The sequence below is a fragment of the Coregonus lavaretus genome (genome assembly GCF_964263955.1).
Source record: "Coregonus lavaretus genome assembly, chromosome: 23".
NCBI classification, from domain to species: domain Eukaryota; kingdom Metazoa; phylum Chordata; class Actinopteri; order Salmoniformes; family Salmonidae; genus Coregonus; species Coregonus lavaretus.
The window spans coordinates 37,284,904-37,299,219 of record NC_140010.1 but is presented as its reverse complement, the minus strand read 5'-3'; the positions used below and the strand labels follow the sequence as shown (position 1 = coordinate 37,299,219).

At 44.1% G+C, this 14,316-nt stretch overlaps 1 protein-coding gene across 1 annotated transcript in view; it reads left to right on the top strand.

Annotated features, from left to right (window-relative positions):
• The first annotated feature begins 912 nt into the window (after positions 1–912).
• The window catches only part of LOC311150837 (TSC22 domain family protein 2-like), a 54,775-nt gene continuing 41,371 nt past the window's right edge, over positions 913–14,316 (top strand). The window contains exon 1 of the mRNA XM_084188384.1: positions 913–3,424. Coding sequence (XP_084044510.1) covers positions 1,551–3,424 — 1,874 coding nt within the window. The 5' untranslated portion in view covers positions 913–1,550. The remainder of the gene's footprint in view (positions 3,425–14,316) is intronic.

Below are 14,316 nucleotides of genomic sequence, written 5' to 3'. Positions count from 1 at the left end.
GCTGAATGAGAACCGGTTCAACACAAAGACCCCCGGGGGTACATGGCAGGGTTTTATTTAGGATTGTTCCTGCTCCCTTCAATATTGTTATTCACCCATCCCTTGAGGATAGTAAGGGGTGCAGTCCCCTTCCCCCCCCCCCCCCCCCCAAAAGGGTGATGTCAGCCAAGTGAGTAATACAAATAGCAAACAAGTTTAACATGTTAACATTTTAAATATTTCAAATGTTGTCTTAAATTGAGAGATCTTGAAAGAAACATACAAAATGTAATGTATAAATGCCTTTCAAATAATACAAATGGTCTAACCAAAATAAGACATATGGTCTAAAAATGTAGTAAGTATGTCACGACAGAGCGAGAGCGAGAGAGGGTGCCAGAGAGAGAGAGAGAGAGGGAGAGAGGGAGAGAGAGAGAGAAAGATAAATGAAATTCTCAATCATCATGTACGTAAATATGGTTGCGTTAGCTACCCACGATGCCGTGCGATTGTACGTAACCAAATATTTTCTGTTATATTGACAAGATTGTCGAGTGACTGCTCTAACAACGGAAATACATGTCCTTGAAGATGGAAGGCAGGCGGGAAGATACGAGATCTTGTGGGGCATTCTAGGTAATGAGAGGGCAGATACGCTTGTGAACAACAGTTACAACTCCGATATAAAGTAGTTTTTACTAAGTTGCCGAAATTCTACGTGCTTCTACTTATATCCGTGCGTTCGATATTCTATCAAATAAGCCTCACGTAGCAAATTAGCAATTACATTTTTTGTTGACCAAATTCGACACTGTCATTGACCTCCATACAACAATTCCTCATTGGTAGTGTTATTTTCGTGGACAGATTTTGGGCGGAGTAAACCCTCTCGCTTTGCCTCTTCCTCTCTGACATAACTAGCTAGTCATCTTCTTGACAAGAATGAGGTAGGGGAGGCGCTGTTTGGAATGTCAGTTCCATGAAGTGTGAAATAGAGACAGTGTATTCTTGGAAATGTGTTACATTGACCTTTTAAACAGGTGTTAGTATTGAATAATTTTTAATTCTCAAGTCAAGAGGGGAGAGTAGACTTGTTCCGCATGATGTCTTACATACTTGTTCCAACGTAGAGGAGTGTTGTAGCTAGCAAGCTAGCTAGCCAACGTTAGCTCTTTGAGTGGAGGGGTACGGGCCCGCCTCAGACTAAAGTAGCTCCTGCAGCTGGGGAGCTCTATCTGCGACAGCGGCTATCTGACAACTACGGAGTCGGGACATTACTTATTGGGCAGGCCGGTTCGGACGGATCAAAGCTTTGGACCAGTTATTGAATAGCTAGCTACTTATTGGCAAACACCGCATTTCTGGACTTGAGAGGGTCGGTCTTCAATGTTATGAACTCGTAAAATGCAACAGGAGACGAGAGGAGGAAGGATGACATACTCATCTTGATAATAGAAAAACTGAAATCGATGCAAATACGCTGTTTCAGATAGCCATTTGTCAGCTGATACTAGCTCACTCGCTTTTGACGCAGGGTATTTAGACTAGAGTTGTAAACGCAGGCTCTCAAAATGTCTAAAATGCCGGCTAAAAAGAAGAGCTGTTTTCAGATCACAAGTGTGACACAGGCTCAGGTGGCGGCCAGCAGTGCCACGGACGACACAGAGAGCCTGGACGACCCAGACGAATCACGGACTGAAGACGTGTCGTCGGAAATATTCGACGTGTCCCGGGCCGATTATGAGCCAGAGGTATGTGATCGAAGTTCATCTGAGGAAACACTAAACCATGTAGGGGAGCAAGAGGCACCTGGCCTTATGGCACCGCCACATAGCAACGTTATACCTCAAGTTGGGCAGCTACCTTCAATGTCGGGTCCCCCAAATGGGGGTTTTGCTATTCGAAAGGTGGGAGTGGCAGGCTCTCCTCATGCTAGCCAGCAAACTCTGGGAACTGGTTCCTCAAGCGGCCTCCCTAGTATCGCTCAGTCCAGGCTCATGCAACAGCCTGCCCCAGCAACCAGTGGGGGGGCTACCAACGTGTCAGTGAGCACATCCCAGCCAGTAGTGACTAGTTCAACCCCTACTTCTACTACGACGTCGACAACAAGTTGCAGTTCACGCTTCAGGGTCATCAAACTTGATCATGGTACTGGAGAGCCCTTCAGAAGGGGCCGATGGACTTGCACAGAGTTCTATGAGAAAGACTCGGAGGGTAACACAGTGGTTAACAGGACTATGGATAACATTAGGCATGCCAATGCGTTGGACCCCAGCGCCGACAGGGACAGTGGGCTGGGGTTGACAGTAACTCTCTCAGGCCAGGGCCTAGACTCTATAGCGGACGCAGCTGCACTTAATGCCTTGCACATTCCCCCAGGGGACACACTGCAACAGCAGCAGCAGCTCCACTACCAAAACTACAACATGGGTCAGCCTGGAACAGCCACATCCAACGCTTTCCCCACCAACAAACCCATAGCTGTCCCAGTTCAGCAGCCTGCGCTGGGCACTATCCAACCCGCTGCCCCCCAGAACCTCCTTGTGGGGTTCAACGGTCTGCCTCAAACTGGCATCCACATACAGAAATCTCATAGCGTGCCCCCGGCAGCCCAGACCAAGCCGCTGACCTACCCTCTCCAGCAGCAGCAACCCATGCTACAGCAGCTTCCACTGGGACACCACCTGTCCAACCAGCCCCCAGGCCTGCCCCAGAACCAGGCGGAATACTACCAACACCAACAGCACCAGCCTGTCATGGAGGCAGTGGCCTCGGCTGGCCAGACCCTTTCCGTGGCCAGCCTCTCCGTGGGACAACCTATGGGTCAGGGCCCGTCTCCGGTCATGACTCCCGCCGCCGGGGCGCCGATGCTGGGCCAGGTAGGGGAGTTGGCAGCGGTGGGGGGAGGAGTCCCTTTACCCCTCAGTCAGCCAGCTCCAGGCCTGATGGGTGCAGGTATGGGAGGTGTCGGGGCCTCCATGCTGCTGGGCAGAGGCTCTACTCTGCAGCAGCCTGTGGGTCAGTACGCCCTCACAGGGATGCCTCAGCCCCTCGGCCTCCACTCCATGCCCGCAAGTGTCCAAAACGTGCCTACCGCCGTCGTAGCCATGACAACCAGCATCGCCGGCATGCCCACCACTGTGCCCAGTGCCTCCAATGTCGGCGCAGCAGTCCCTGCCACCATGCCAAACCTGACTGCCTTCTTGTTGCCCGGGCAACAGGCCCCCATGGCCCACAACGACGGGGGGGCGCAGGGCCTCCTGGCTGCTGGTTTTGGCCAGGTGGAGGAGGGCGGTAGGAAGGTGGAGGGCCTCGCGGCGGCCCAGCCTCTCGCCATCTCTGAGAAAAACCTGATGAAGACCCCAGAGGGCCTGCAGCTGGCCGTCAACCCCTCTGTGAACAGCCTGTTTGGAATACCCATACAAATGGACTGGGACGAGGACAGGTAAGCCCCCACCACCATTGTTCACCCTGTCACAGTTCACCATTGATCATATAGAAGGGAATAACCTAGCTAGAAAGTCAACAAAATGCTGTCAGGCCACATACTATGGACTCTCAGGGGCAGAGCCATTCAGATACATGACTTAGGCCTAGCCTAAAATTGCCAAAGACTCCAGCCACCCAAGCCATAGACTGTTCACTCTGTTACCAACATGCAAACAGACCAACAGGCTCTGAGACAGCTTCTACCCCAAGCCATAAGACTGCTAAATAGTAAATTAATGGTACCCAAACAATCTGTACTGACTCTTATCTTGCACTGCCCTTACGAAAACTCACTAGACTATATATACACACACACTACATTGACACTCCCACACAAAACCCACACACATTAAAATACACTACATACACCCACACACACATAGCACACGCATACCAACACAACACAAACGCACACATTACACACACGCACACACACATTTACACTCATAATTTCCTGCTGCTACTCTGTTCTTTTATTTTACTCTTATCTATCCTGATGCCTAGTCACTTTACTGTGCCTTCATGTACATATCTACCTCTAATACTTTTGTACCTCTGCACATTGATCTGTATATGGCTCTATTCTTGTGTATTTAATTGTATTCCTCGTGTTACTATTTTATTATTTTAAAACCGGTTCGTTGGGAAGGGCTCGTAGGCAAGCATTTCACCATAAAGTCTACACCGTCTACACCAGTTGTATTTATGTGACAAATACAATTTGATTAGCTATAGCGAAACATAATCTCAATCTTCTTGGTTGAGGTATAAATAACTTTGGTACTGTTTCGCTCAGTAAGCAGTACAATTGGCAGGTTTCTATAGCAGTGTGGAAAAACATTGCAGCTGTGGAGTGGTTTTATAAAGTGCAGGGTGTGTGGGGGCTATAAGCGTGTGTGTGTTCACATGGGGGAGAGTCTGTGTTTGAACTTATATGGCCGCATGTTGCAGCCAACCAGCTCCCTGGACATACAGTGCATTCGGAAAGTATTCAGACCCCTTTACTTTTTTCACATTTTGTTACGTTACAGCCTTATTCTAAAATGTATTACATTTGTTTTTTTCCCCCTCATCAATCTACACACAATGACAAAGCAAAAACAGGTTTTTAGAAACGGAAATATCACATTTACATAAGTATTCAGACCATTTATTCAGTACTTTGTTGAAGCCCCTTTGGCAGCGATTACAGCCTTGAGTATGACCCTACAAGCTTGAAACACCTGTATTTGGGGAGTTTCTCCCATTCTTCTCTGCAGCTCTGTCAGGTTGGATGGGGAGCGTCGCTGCACAGCTATTTTCAGGTCTCTCCAGAGATGTTAGATCGGGTTCAAGTCCGGGCTCTGGCTGGGCCACTCAATGACATTCAGAGGCTTTTCCCGAAACCACTCCTGCGTCGTCTTGGCTGTGTGCTTAGGGTCGTTGTACTGTTGGAAGGTGAACCTTCGCCCCAGTCTGAGGTCCTGAGCACTCTGCAACAGGTTTTCATCAAGGATCTCTCTGTACTTTGCTCCGTTCATCTTTCCCTCGATCCTGACTGGTCTCCCAGTCCCTGCTGCTGAAAAACATACCCACAGCATGATGCTGCCACCACCATGCTTCACCATAGGGATGGCGCCAGGTTTCCTCCAGACCTGATGCTTGGCATTCAGGCCAAAGACATCAATCTTGGTTTCATCAGACCCAAGAGTCTTGTTTCTCATGGTCTGAGATTCCTTTGGGTGCCTTTTGGCAAACTCCAAGTGGGCTGTCGTGCCTTTTACTGAGGAGTGGCTTCCGTCTGGCCTCTCTACCATAAAGGCCTGATTGGTGGAGTGCTGCAGAGATTGTTGTCCTTCTGGAAGGTTCTCACATCTCCACAGAGGAACGCTAGAGCTCTGTCAGAGTGACCATCGGGTTCTTGGTCACCGCCCTGACCAAGGCCCTTCTCCCCCGATTGCTCAGTTTGGCCGGGCGGCAAGCTCTAGGAAGAGTCTTGGTGGTTCCAAACTTTTTCCATTTAAGAATGATGGAGGCTACTGTGTACTTGGGGACCTTCAATGCTGCATAATTTTTTTTGTACCCTTCCCAGATCTGTGCCTCGACACAATCCTGTCTCGGAGCTCTACGGACAATTCCTTCGACCTCATGGCTTGGTTTTTGCTCTGACATGCACTGTCAACTGTGGGACCTTATATAGACAGGTGTGTGCCTTTCCAAATCATGTCCAATCAATTGAATTTAGCAAAGGTGGACTCCAATCAAGTTGTAGAAACATCTCAAGGATGATTAATGGAAACAGGATGCACCTAAGCTCAATTTCGAGTCTCATAGCAAAGGGTCTGAATACGTATGTGTAAATTTTTGTTTTTGTAATACATTTGCAAAAATATTACAAAAAAGGAAGTCTTTAAGTCTCGTATGAGTGTTTTAAGTTTGGGTGGCGTGGCTGGACAGAAACTGGGCTTTCCCCTGCTACTAGGACTGCGTCCCAAATGGCACCCTATTCCCTACATAGTGCACTACTTTTGGTCAGAGGCCTGGCTCTGGTCAAAAGTAGTGCACTATAGGGAATAGGGTGTCATTTTGGACGCAGCCTAGCTATACAGGGAAGGGGATTGGAGGGAGGGAGCAGAGGGGTCACACAGAAAGTAAATATCATGTTTGGTGTTTCTCAGTAGGCCGACTCTTGAAAGAGAGCTGGAGTGTAGCCCACTACAGGAAAACACAAATGACCACCACCCCCATCTTAAAAACAACTGGGTTAGAAAGCAATGAGCATATTCACTCCTTACTGGTGTGCAGTAGTAGTTTGTACATGTTGCTTTGAAATATTCTTGGCCTGTTTTCATTTGTTGACAGTCTTAGTACAGTGTTGCTAAGTTGATCTAGGCTAATCTCCAGCATTCCTTGTTCTCTTGCTATCACACAAGAAGTCAATTTCGAAGTTGATGGACTCTGTAACAAACTGGAAATATAATCTTTATAGCTAGCTTCTACACTAGATGCGAAACATTCCTTTTGTCTTAGTCCTCTCGTGGGCTTGACCTTTTTGAAATGTTAGCGCCTGCCCCGGATGTAATGCGTTTCAATGGGGACGTCCACAACGGCGTGGAAACACAACGCCCCCTTGCGGTTGAAGGCTCCGTTGCGAGAGTCCATCGAAGAACAGGAAGTTACCAAACCACAGAAGATGAAAATATGTGGTTTTCGGTGATGGCTTTATGGGATATCTAGCAACTTGTAAACAATTACCCATTCCTATAAGTTAGTACTATTTTAATAGTAATGTTAAATAATATACATTGGCTGTTAAGACAATTTAGATTATGACTGTTGCCTCCCGTTTAAGTTAATTGTGATGGTAATGACATTTGTTTTTGATAATTATTAGGTGGAGGTCGCTAGCTACAATGCTATCTTCAACCTAGCATGTATTTTAGCTAGCTAGCTGCTCTGCAGTGCAAGCTAGCTTGACTTACATTTACATTTACATTTTAGTCATTTAGCAGACGCTCTTATCCAGAGCGACTTACAGGAGCAATTAGGGTTAAGTGCCTTGCTTAAGGGCACATCGACAGATTTTTCACCTAGTCGGCTCGGGGATTAGAACCAGCGACCTTTCGGTTACTGGCACAACGCTCTTACCCACTAAGCTACCTGCCGCCCCTATGAAGTTTGAGAAACAAGTTGACAAAAGTAATTAAACAAAACTTGTTTTATTATCGCCTGAAACAATATTTATCCTGCCTTGAATGAAAAGGTCATATTTTGCAATCTCCCAAAATAAATGCAATCTCTGACGAGAGACAGGCTCTCCTCCATCTTGCGTTACAAACACTAAACTTGTCTGTTCAGTAGCGGGGCAAGACACCGTGAAAATTACGTACGGCACAATGAAATACGTCACAAATGGGGCAACTTTAGAGTTCAGAAATCAGCATTTTCAAAACACAGACCATCAAAAATCGGTGTTTTTAAACCATTTGACCTGCGTTTTATATTGAAAGTCAACAGTGAAAATGATGGAGTGATCAGGGCGTGCATCTAGGACTGACCCCACTGTAATCGACTGGTCGATTGTGTAGTCGATAGGCTGTTGGTCGACCTAGATTTCTTTAGTCGAGCAGTCGCAAAAAAAGTCATGGTGCACACGACACCTGTCTGATTCGCGCATGTCTGAGTGGACTAATCCATTGTGGAGGCTGTGGGGATGTGCTACTGAAATTGTACATGATTATATTACGTAAGAACAATGGTGCAACTAATAAAAAAAATATTTTAAAACATGCGCTTTCTCCAGCGCTGAATAGCGGTCACTGTCCATGGTTCTGAAACAGCAGTGGGCTGTTGAATTGGCGCCTTTTCCATGTTGCTATGTGCATAATAGCAAAGTGAACCAGCATATTGGTGTTGAGAACAAAGTGGAGGAGGCAGAAGGGGAATTAGGAGATGAGAAAACAGCCCTTGCCTTAATGTTCTAAGAAAAGGGAAGAGAGGGGAAACCCCAACTTAATTAGGGCTATAATCAATAGTCTAACTGTTAAATGTGCCTGACTTTATAAATCATCCATATATATCGAAATAAATAAGAAATCCTGCTTCTGTTGCCTGTTTGAGTGTTTGTTTAATTGCCTACTGATTCTGTGAGCGCCAAGCCTCATTCAAACACATGTCAATATTTGCTATGCTTTAATAAAGGCTTTACACTTTATTTTCGTTAGAGGAGCCTCTAATGATATTCTAACAGCACCTGTTTGTCACACATAATATGCACGCAGCTCTCGCTCCTATACCCTCCTTTTTCTTGATCTCTTATTAGTGTTAGTATTACAATTATTATTATTATGATCATTATATTAATAATGTCGTCATTAGTAGGTTTAGTATAGTAGCCTTGTATAACCACCATCGAGCTGTAGGCCTAAGAGCGCATCCTGTTTAGTCTTAATACCGTAACTTACTTAGGCCTATATGTCAATATATAGGCTACTGTATCAATTAATCATTCATTCGTTCATGTCCTCACACAGGGATCCAAGTCATTCATGATTTGAAATGTAAATCAAGTATTTTACTTTTTAAATGAAATTACAAAGGGACCTTTTGAAGAATTTAGCGGAAACAATAAATATACCGTTCCATGTTGGCAATTGCATTCACGAATGCATGCTACTGTTTTTAGTCTATAATAAAGGCTTTACAACCAAAATAAAATTGTTAGAACAGACTCTGGTAGGCTTATAATTGAGTGTTTACATTGTTCCAAACAGTCCAAAAAACCCAAAACAAATTGAAATGGAACCTGTTCGGCACACAATATGCATTCATCTCCTTACCTTCCTCCTTTTTCTTAGTCACAACTAAATCAAATGTATTCCACACATCTGACTTCCTCTTTCCCTCCTGCAACCAGTAAATATTCCCCCGTTTCGAGTTTATTTTTTATAGGGAATGTGTTTTCGAAAGAAAATGAGGGATTTTGGTGAAATGACTGTAATTAAGTTGCAGCTTCAGCAACACGGACTGCGCGATAAACACTGATGTTCTCTGGTGGTCGCTGCAGCAGGGAGGAGAGAGCGAGACAACGGGTGCACAAAGGCTCTTAAAAAAAAAAAATTACACAATGAAGGAAGTCTGACCCCGGCCTGGCACAATCAAATCAATTGTGGTCGGACTCCCTCTAGTCATTTGTGTCTTAAATATTTAATCTAACAGTGCGCTTAAATCATCATACAAGCTCAGTGCATATACCTGATTTTATTAAAACATATAGAAAAATCAGTGTTTAAAAATTTGGACCAATCAATTGGTCGAAAGAACAGACGACCTTCGGTCAACCAATATCTTTTTTAGTCGGGGACAGCTCTACGTGCAACTAGTTTTCCTTCACAGAAAATAGATTAGTGCAACACATTCGGCAGAAAATTGCTTCATTTTCATCAGATGACAACAGAAGTGCAACGCTATTTGGCTAGTCTTTTTATTTGTAATGTTTATCATAGAAGGAATGCAGCCAGCTACATTTGTTTTGCTTCAAGTTAATCTTCTGTTTTCCTGAGAAAAGTAGGCTACACCTAGAAAAGTACTGGAGAAAAGTAGCTACATATCACTCAGAGCGCTGTCTGCTTATAAAATGAATTCTCATCCGAGTGGAGAAGTGCAACTGAAGCACAAAATCAGTCTGATGCCGAGCAGAAATTACAAAAAGAAGCATTTTAGATCTGCGTTTACAAAACGCAACAAGATATTTCTTATGCATTTTATTGTATTATTTTTGTGGGTAAAAACGTGTGATTCATCACTCCAGAGAACGCATTTCCACTGCTCCAGAGTCCGATGGCGGTGAGCTTTACACCACTCCAGCAGACGCTTGGCATTGCGCATGGGGATCTTAGGCTTGTGTGCGGCTGCTCGGCCATGGAAATCTATTTCATGAAGCTCCCGACGAGCAGCTCTTGTGCTGACGTTGCTTCCAGAGGCAGTTTGGAACACGGTAGTGATTGTTGCAACCGAGGACTTTGCGGCTGAGCCGTTGTTGCTCCTAGACGTTTCCACTTCACAATAACAGTGCTAACAGTTGACCAGGGCAGCTCTAGCAGGACAAAAATGTGACAAACTGACTTGTTGGAAAGGTGGCATCCTATAACGGTGCTATGTTGAAAGTCAGTGATCTCTTCAGTAAGGCCATTCTACTGCCAATGTTTGTCTATGGAAATAACATGGCTGTGTGCTCGATTTTATACACCTGTCAGCAACGGGTGTGGCTGAAATAACAAAATCCACTAATTTGAATGGGTGTCCATGTACTTTTGGCCATGTAGTGTGTGTGTGTGTATATACTGAACAAAAATATAAACGCAACGTGACGTGTTGATCCCATGTTTCATGAACTGAAATAATAAATCCCAAAATTTTTACATAAGCACAACAAGCTTATTTCTCTCAGTTTGTGCACAAATGTGTTTATATTCCTGTTAGTGAGCATTTCTCCATTGCCAAGATAATCCATCCACCTGACAGTTGTGGCATATCAAGAAGCTGATTTAAACAGCATAATCATTACACAGGTGCACCTTGTGCTGGGGATAATAAAAGGCCACTCTATTCTCTTTTAGAGAATTTGGCAGTACTTCAAACCAAACTCACAACCACAGACCACGTATAAACACGCCAGCCCAGGACTTCCTCAATTTGAATGCACAGCGATACCGTGACGAGATCCTGAGGCCCATTGTCGTGCCATTCATCTGCCACCATCACCTCATGTTTCAGCATGATAATCCACGGCCGCATGTCGCAAGGATCTTTACACAATTCCTGGAAGCTGAAAATGTCCCAGTTCTTTCATGGCCTGCATACTCAACAGCCATGTCACCCATTAAGCATGTTTGGCATGCTCTGGATCGACGTGTATGACCGCGTGTTCCACTTCCCGCCAATATCCAGCAACTTCGCACAGCCATTGAAGAGGAGTGGGATAACAGGCCACAATCAACAGCCTTATCCAATTCTATGCTAAGGAGTGTGCCCCGCTGCATGACGCAAATGGTCACACCAGATACTGTCTGGTTTTCTGATCCACGGCCCTACCTTTTTTTAGGTACCTGTGACCAACAGATGCATATCTGTATTCCCAGTCATGATAATCCATAGATTAGTGCCTAATGAATTTATTTCAATTATTGCGTGTTGCGTTTATATTTTTGTAAAGTGTACAATTAAAAACATTACATTTCACAACACATTGTGTGTCCTCAGGCCACTACTCTACTACCACATATCTACAATACAACATTCATGTGTACACTGCATATGTTATTGTGCCTGTGTGTGTCTCTTCAGTCCCCACTGTTCCATAAGGTTCCATATTTGTATTTGTTTTTTAAATCAGATTTGACCGCTTGCTTGAGTTACTTGATGCGAAATAGAGTTCCATGTAGTCAGAAAAGACATACCAAATAATACAACAAATATACTAATTGATAAAGCATAATTTTTCCCAAAAAATATTTAAAGGTATAATCTTTGTAAATGATATCATAAATAGGACTGGTGGAGTTATGTCACACATGCAGATAACACAAATATATGGAAATGTCTGCTCTACCCAAAATTACAACCAACTAATTATAGCATTACCGCCAAAATGGAAGAGGCAAGTGAAAGGGGGAGAAAGTAAGTAACTTGTCTGTAATTGGCTAAAGAAAATTGTGATGAATAAAAAAGTATACCAGTTTAATTTAAGGGCCAAAAAATTGACAGCTGTGCCATATAGATTGCAAAATAGTTTTCGACGTACCGATTCCATGACACATGGTTGATGAATTGATACGCAAAACGACGCCGGATTCAAAACTTAGAATTGTTCAATTTAAATTATTATACAGAATTATTGCAACCAATAGAATGTTATATATGGGGGATACAATCATCCCAGCTCTGCAGATTTTGCTGCGAAGAGACAATCATTAGATCATTTGTTTTGGTACTGTCCATATGTTGCTTGTTTTTGGTCGCAGGTCCAGGAATGGCTGAAGAATTGCAACATTTACCTGGAGCTACCTCTGCAGATAGCACTACTGGGTGATTTGAAAAGTCATAGTCAATCGAGCAATAATATAATACTTTTAGCAAAAAAATTTAATTTACAATCTGTAGAAACTATGAGAATGGAAAGGTTCAGAACTTTTGTAAAACAGCACAGTTCAAAATATGGCAAATAGAAATCAAACTGGATGGTCTTCAGAAATAGATGGGAGGGGTAGAGGGTAGCGGAAGGATAGGAGTAAAAACAAACAAAAGATTGTCCGTAAAACGTATATAGTAAGTAGAAGCTGGAGGTAGAAGCCTAAGTGGTGTTGTTCATCAGGTTACTCCAATTAGGGGAGGACTGGTAGGGTTAGTGGAAAAAAAAAAAATATATATATATTTAAAAATTGTGTGTGTTGAGAAAGTATTCAGACCAATTGACTTTTTCCGCATTTTGTTACGTTACAGCCTTATTCTAAAATGGATTAAATAAATAAAAATCCTCAGCAATCTACACACAATACCCCATAATGACAAAGCAAAAACAGGTTTTTATAAATTTTTGCATATTTATTATAGATAACTATTCAGACCCTTTGCTATGACACTCGGAATTGAGCTAAGGTGCATCCTGTTTCCATTGATCATCCTTGAGTTGTTTCTACAATTTTGATTTGAGTCCACCTGTGGTAAATTCAATTGATTTGGACATGATTTGGAAAGGCACCGGTCTATGTAAGGTCCCACAGTTTACTGTGCATTCTAGAGCAAAAACCAAGCCATAAGGTCGAAGGAGTTGTCCGTAGAGCTCCGAGACAGGATTGTGTCGAGGCACCGATCTGGGGAAGGGGTACCAAAAAATTAAAATGTCTGCAGCATTGAAGGTACCCAAGAACACATTGTTAAATGGAAGAAGTTTGGAACCACCAAGACACTTCCTAAAGCTGGCCGCCCGGCCAAACTGAGCAATCGAGGGAGAAGGGCCTTGGTCATGGAGGTGACCAAGAACCCGATGGTCACTCTGATACAGCTGCAGAGTTCCTCTGTGGAAATGGGAGAACATTCCAGAAGAACAATCATTTCTGCAGCACTCCACCAATCAGGCCTTTATGGTCGAGTGGCCAGATGGAAGCCACTCCTCAGTAAAAGGCACATGACCGCCTGATTGGAGTTTGCCAAAAGGCAACTAAAGACTGTCAGACCATGAGAAACAAGATTCTCTGATATGATGAAACCAATATATAATTCTTTGGCCTGAATGCCAAGCGTCACGTCTGGAAGAAACCTGGCACCATCCCTACAGTGAAGCATGGTGGTGGCAGCATCATGCTGTGGGGATGTTTTTAAGCGGCAGGGACTGGGAAACTAGTCAGGATCAAGGGAAAGATGAACGGAGCAAAGTACAGAGAGATCCTTCATGAAAACCTGCTCCAGAGCACTCAGGACCTCAGACTGGCGCAAAGGTTCACCTTCCAACAGGACAACGACCCTAACCACACAGCCAAGACAACGCAGGAGTGGCTTCGGGACAAGTCTCAATGTCCTTGAGTGGCCCAGCCAGAGCCCAGACTTGAACACCATCGAACATCTCTGGAGAGACCTGAAAATAGCTTTGCTGCAACGCTCCCCATCCAACCTGACAGAGCTTGAGGATCTACAGAGAAGAATGGGAGAAACTCCCCAAATACAGGTGTGCCATAACTAAGAAGACTCGAGGCTGTAATCACGGCCAAAGGTGCTTCAACAAAGTACAGAGTAAAGGGTCTGAATACTTATGTAAATGTCATATTTCAGTTTTTTTATTTGTAATAAATTAGCAAACATTTCTGAACCTGTTTTTGCTTTCCCTCGATCCTGACTAGTCTCCCAGTCCCTGCCGCTGAAAAACTTTCCCACAGCATGATGCTGCCACCGCCATGCTTCTCCGTAGGGATGGTTTCTAAACCTGTTTGTCGTTATGGGGTATTGTGTGTAGATTGAGGGGGGGGGGGGGAATGTATTGAATCTATTGTAAAATAACACTGTAATGTAACAAAATGTGGAGAAGGGGTCTGAATACTTTCTGAATGCACTGTATGTGTATGCATTGATGGAAGCTACAATCTATCTGCAATATTAAAGCTGATCTACCCCAACAAAAATAGAGTTCCATGTAGTCATGACTCTATGTAGTACTGTGCACCTCCCATAGTCTGTTCTGGACTTGGGGACTGTGAAGAGACCTCTGGTGGCATGTCTTGTGGGGTATGCATGGGTGTTTGAGCTGTGTGTTAGTAGTTTAAACAGGCAGCTTGGTGCATTTAAACATGTCAATACTTCTCACAAATACAAGTAGTG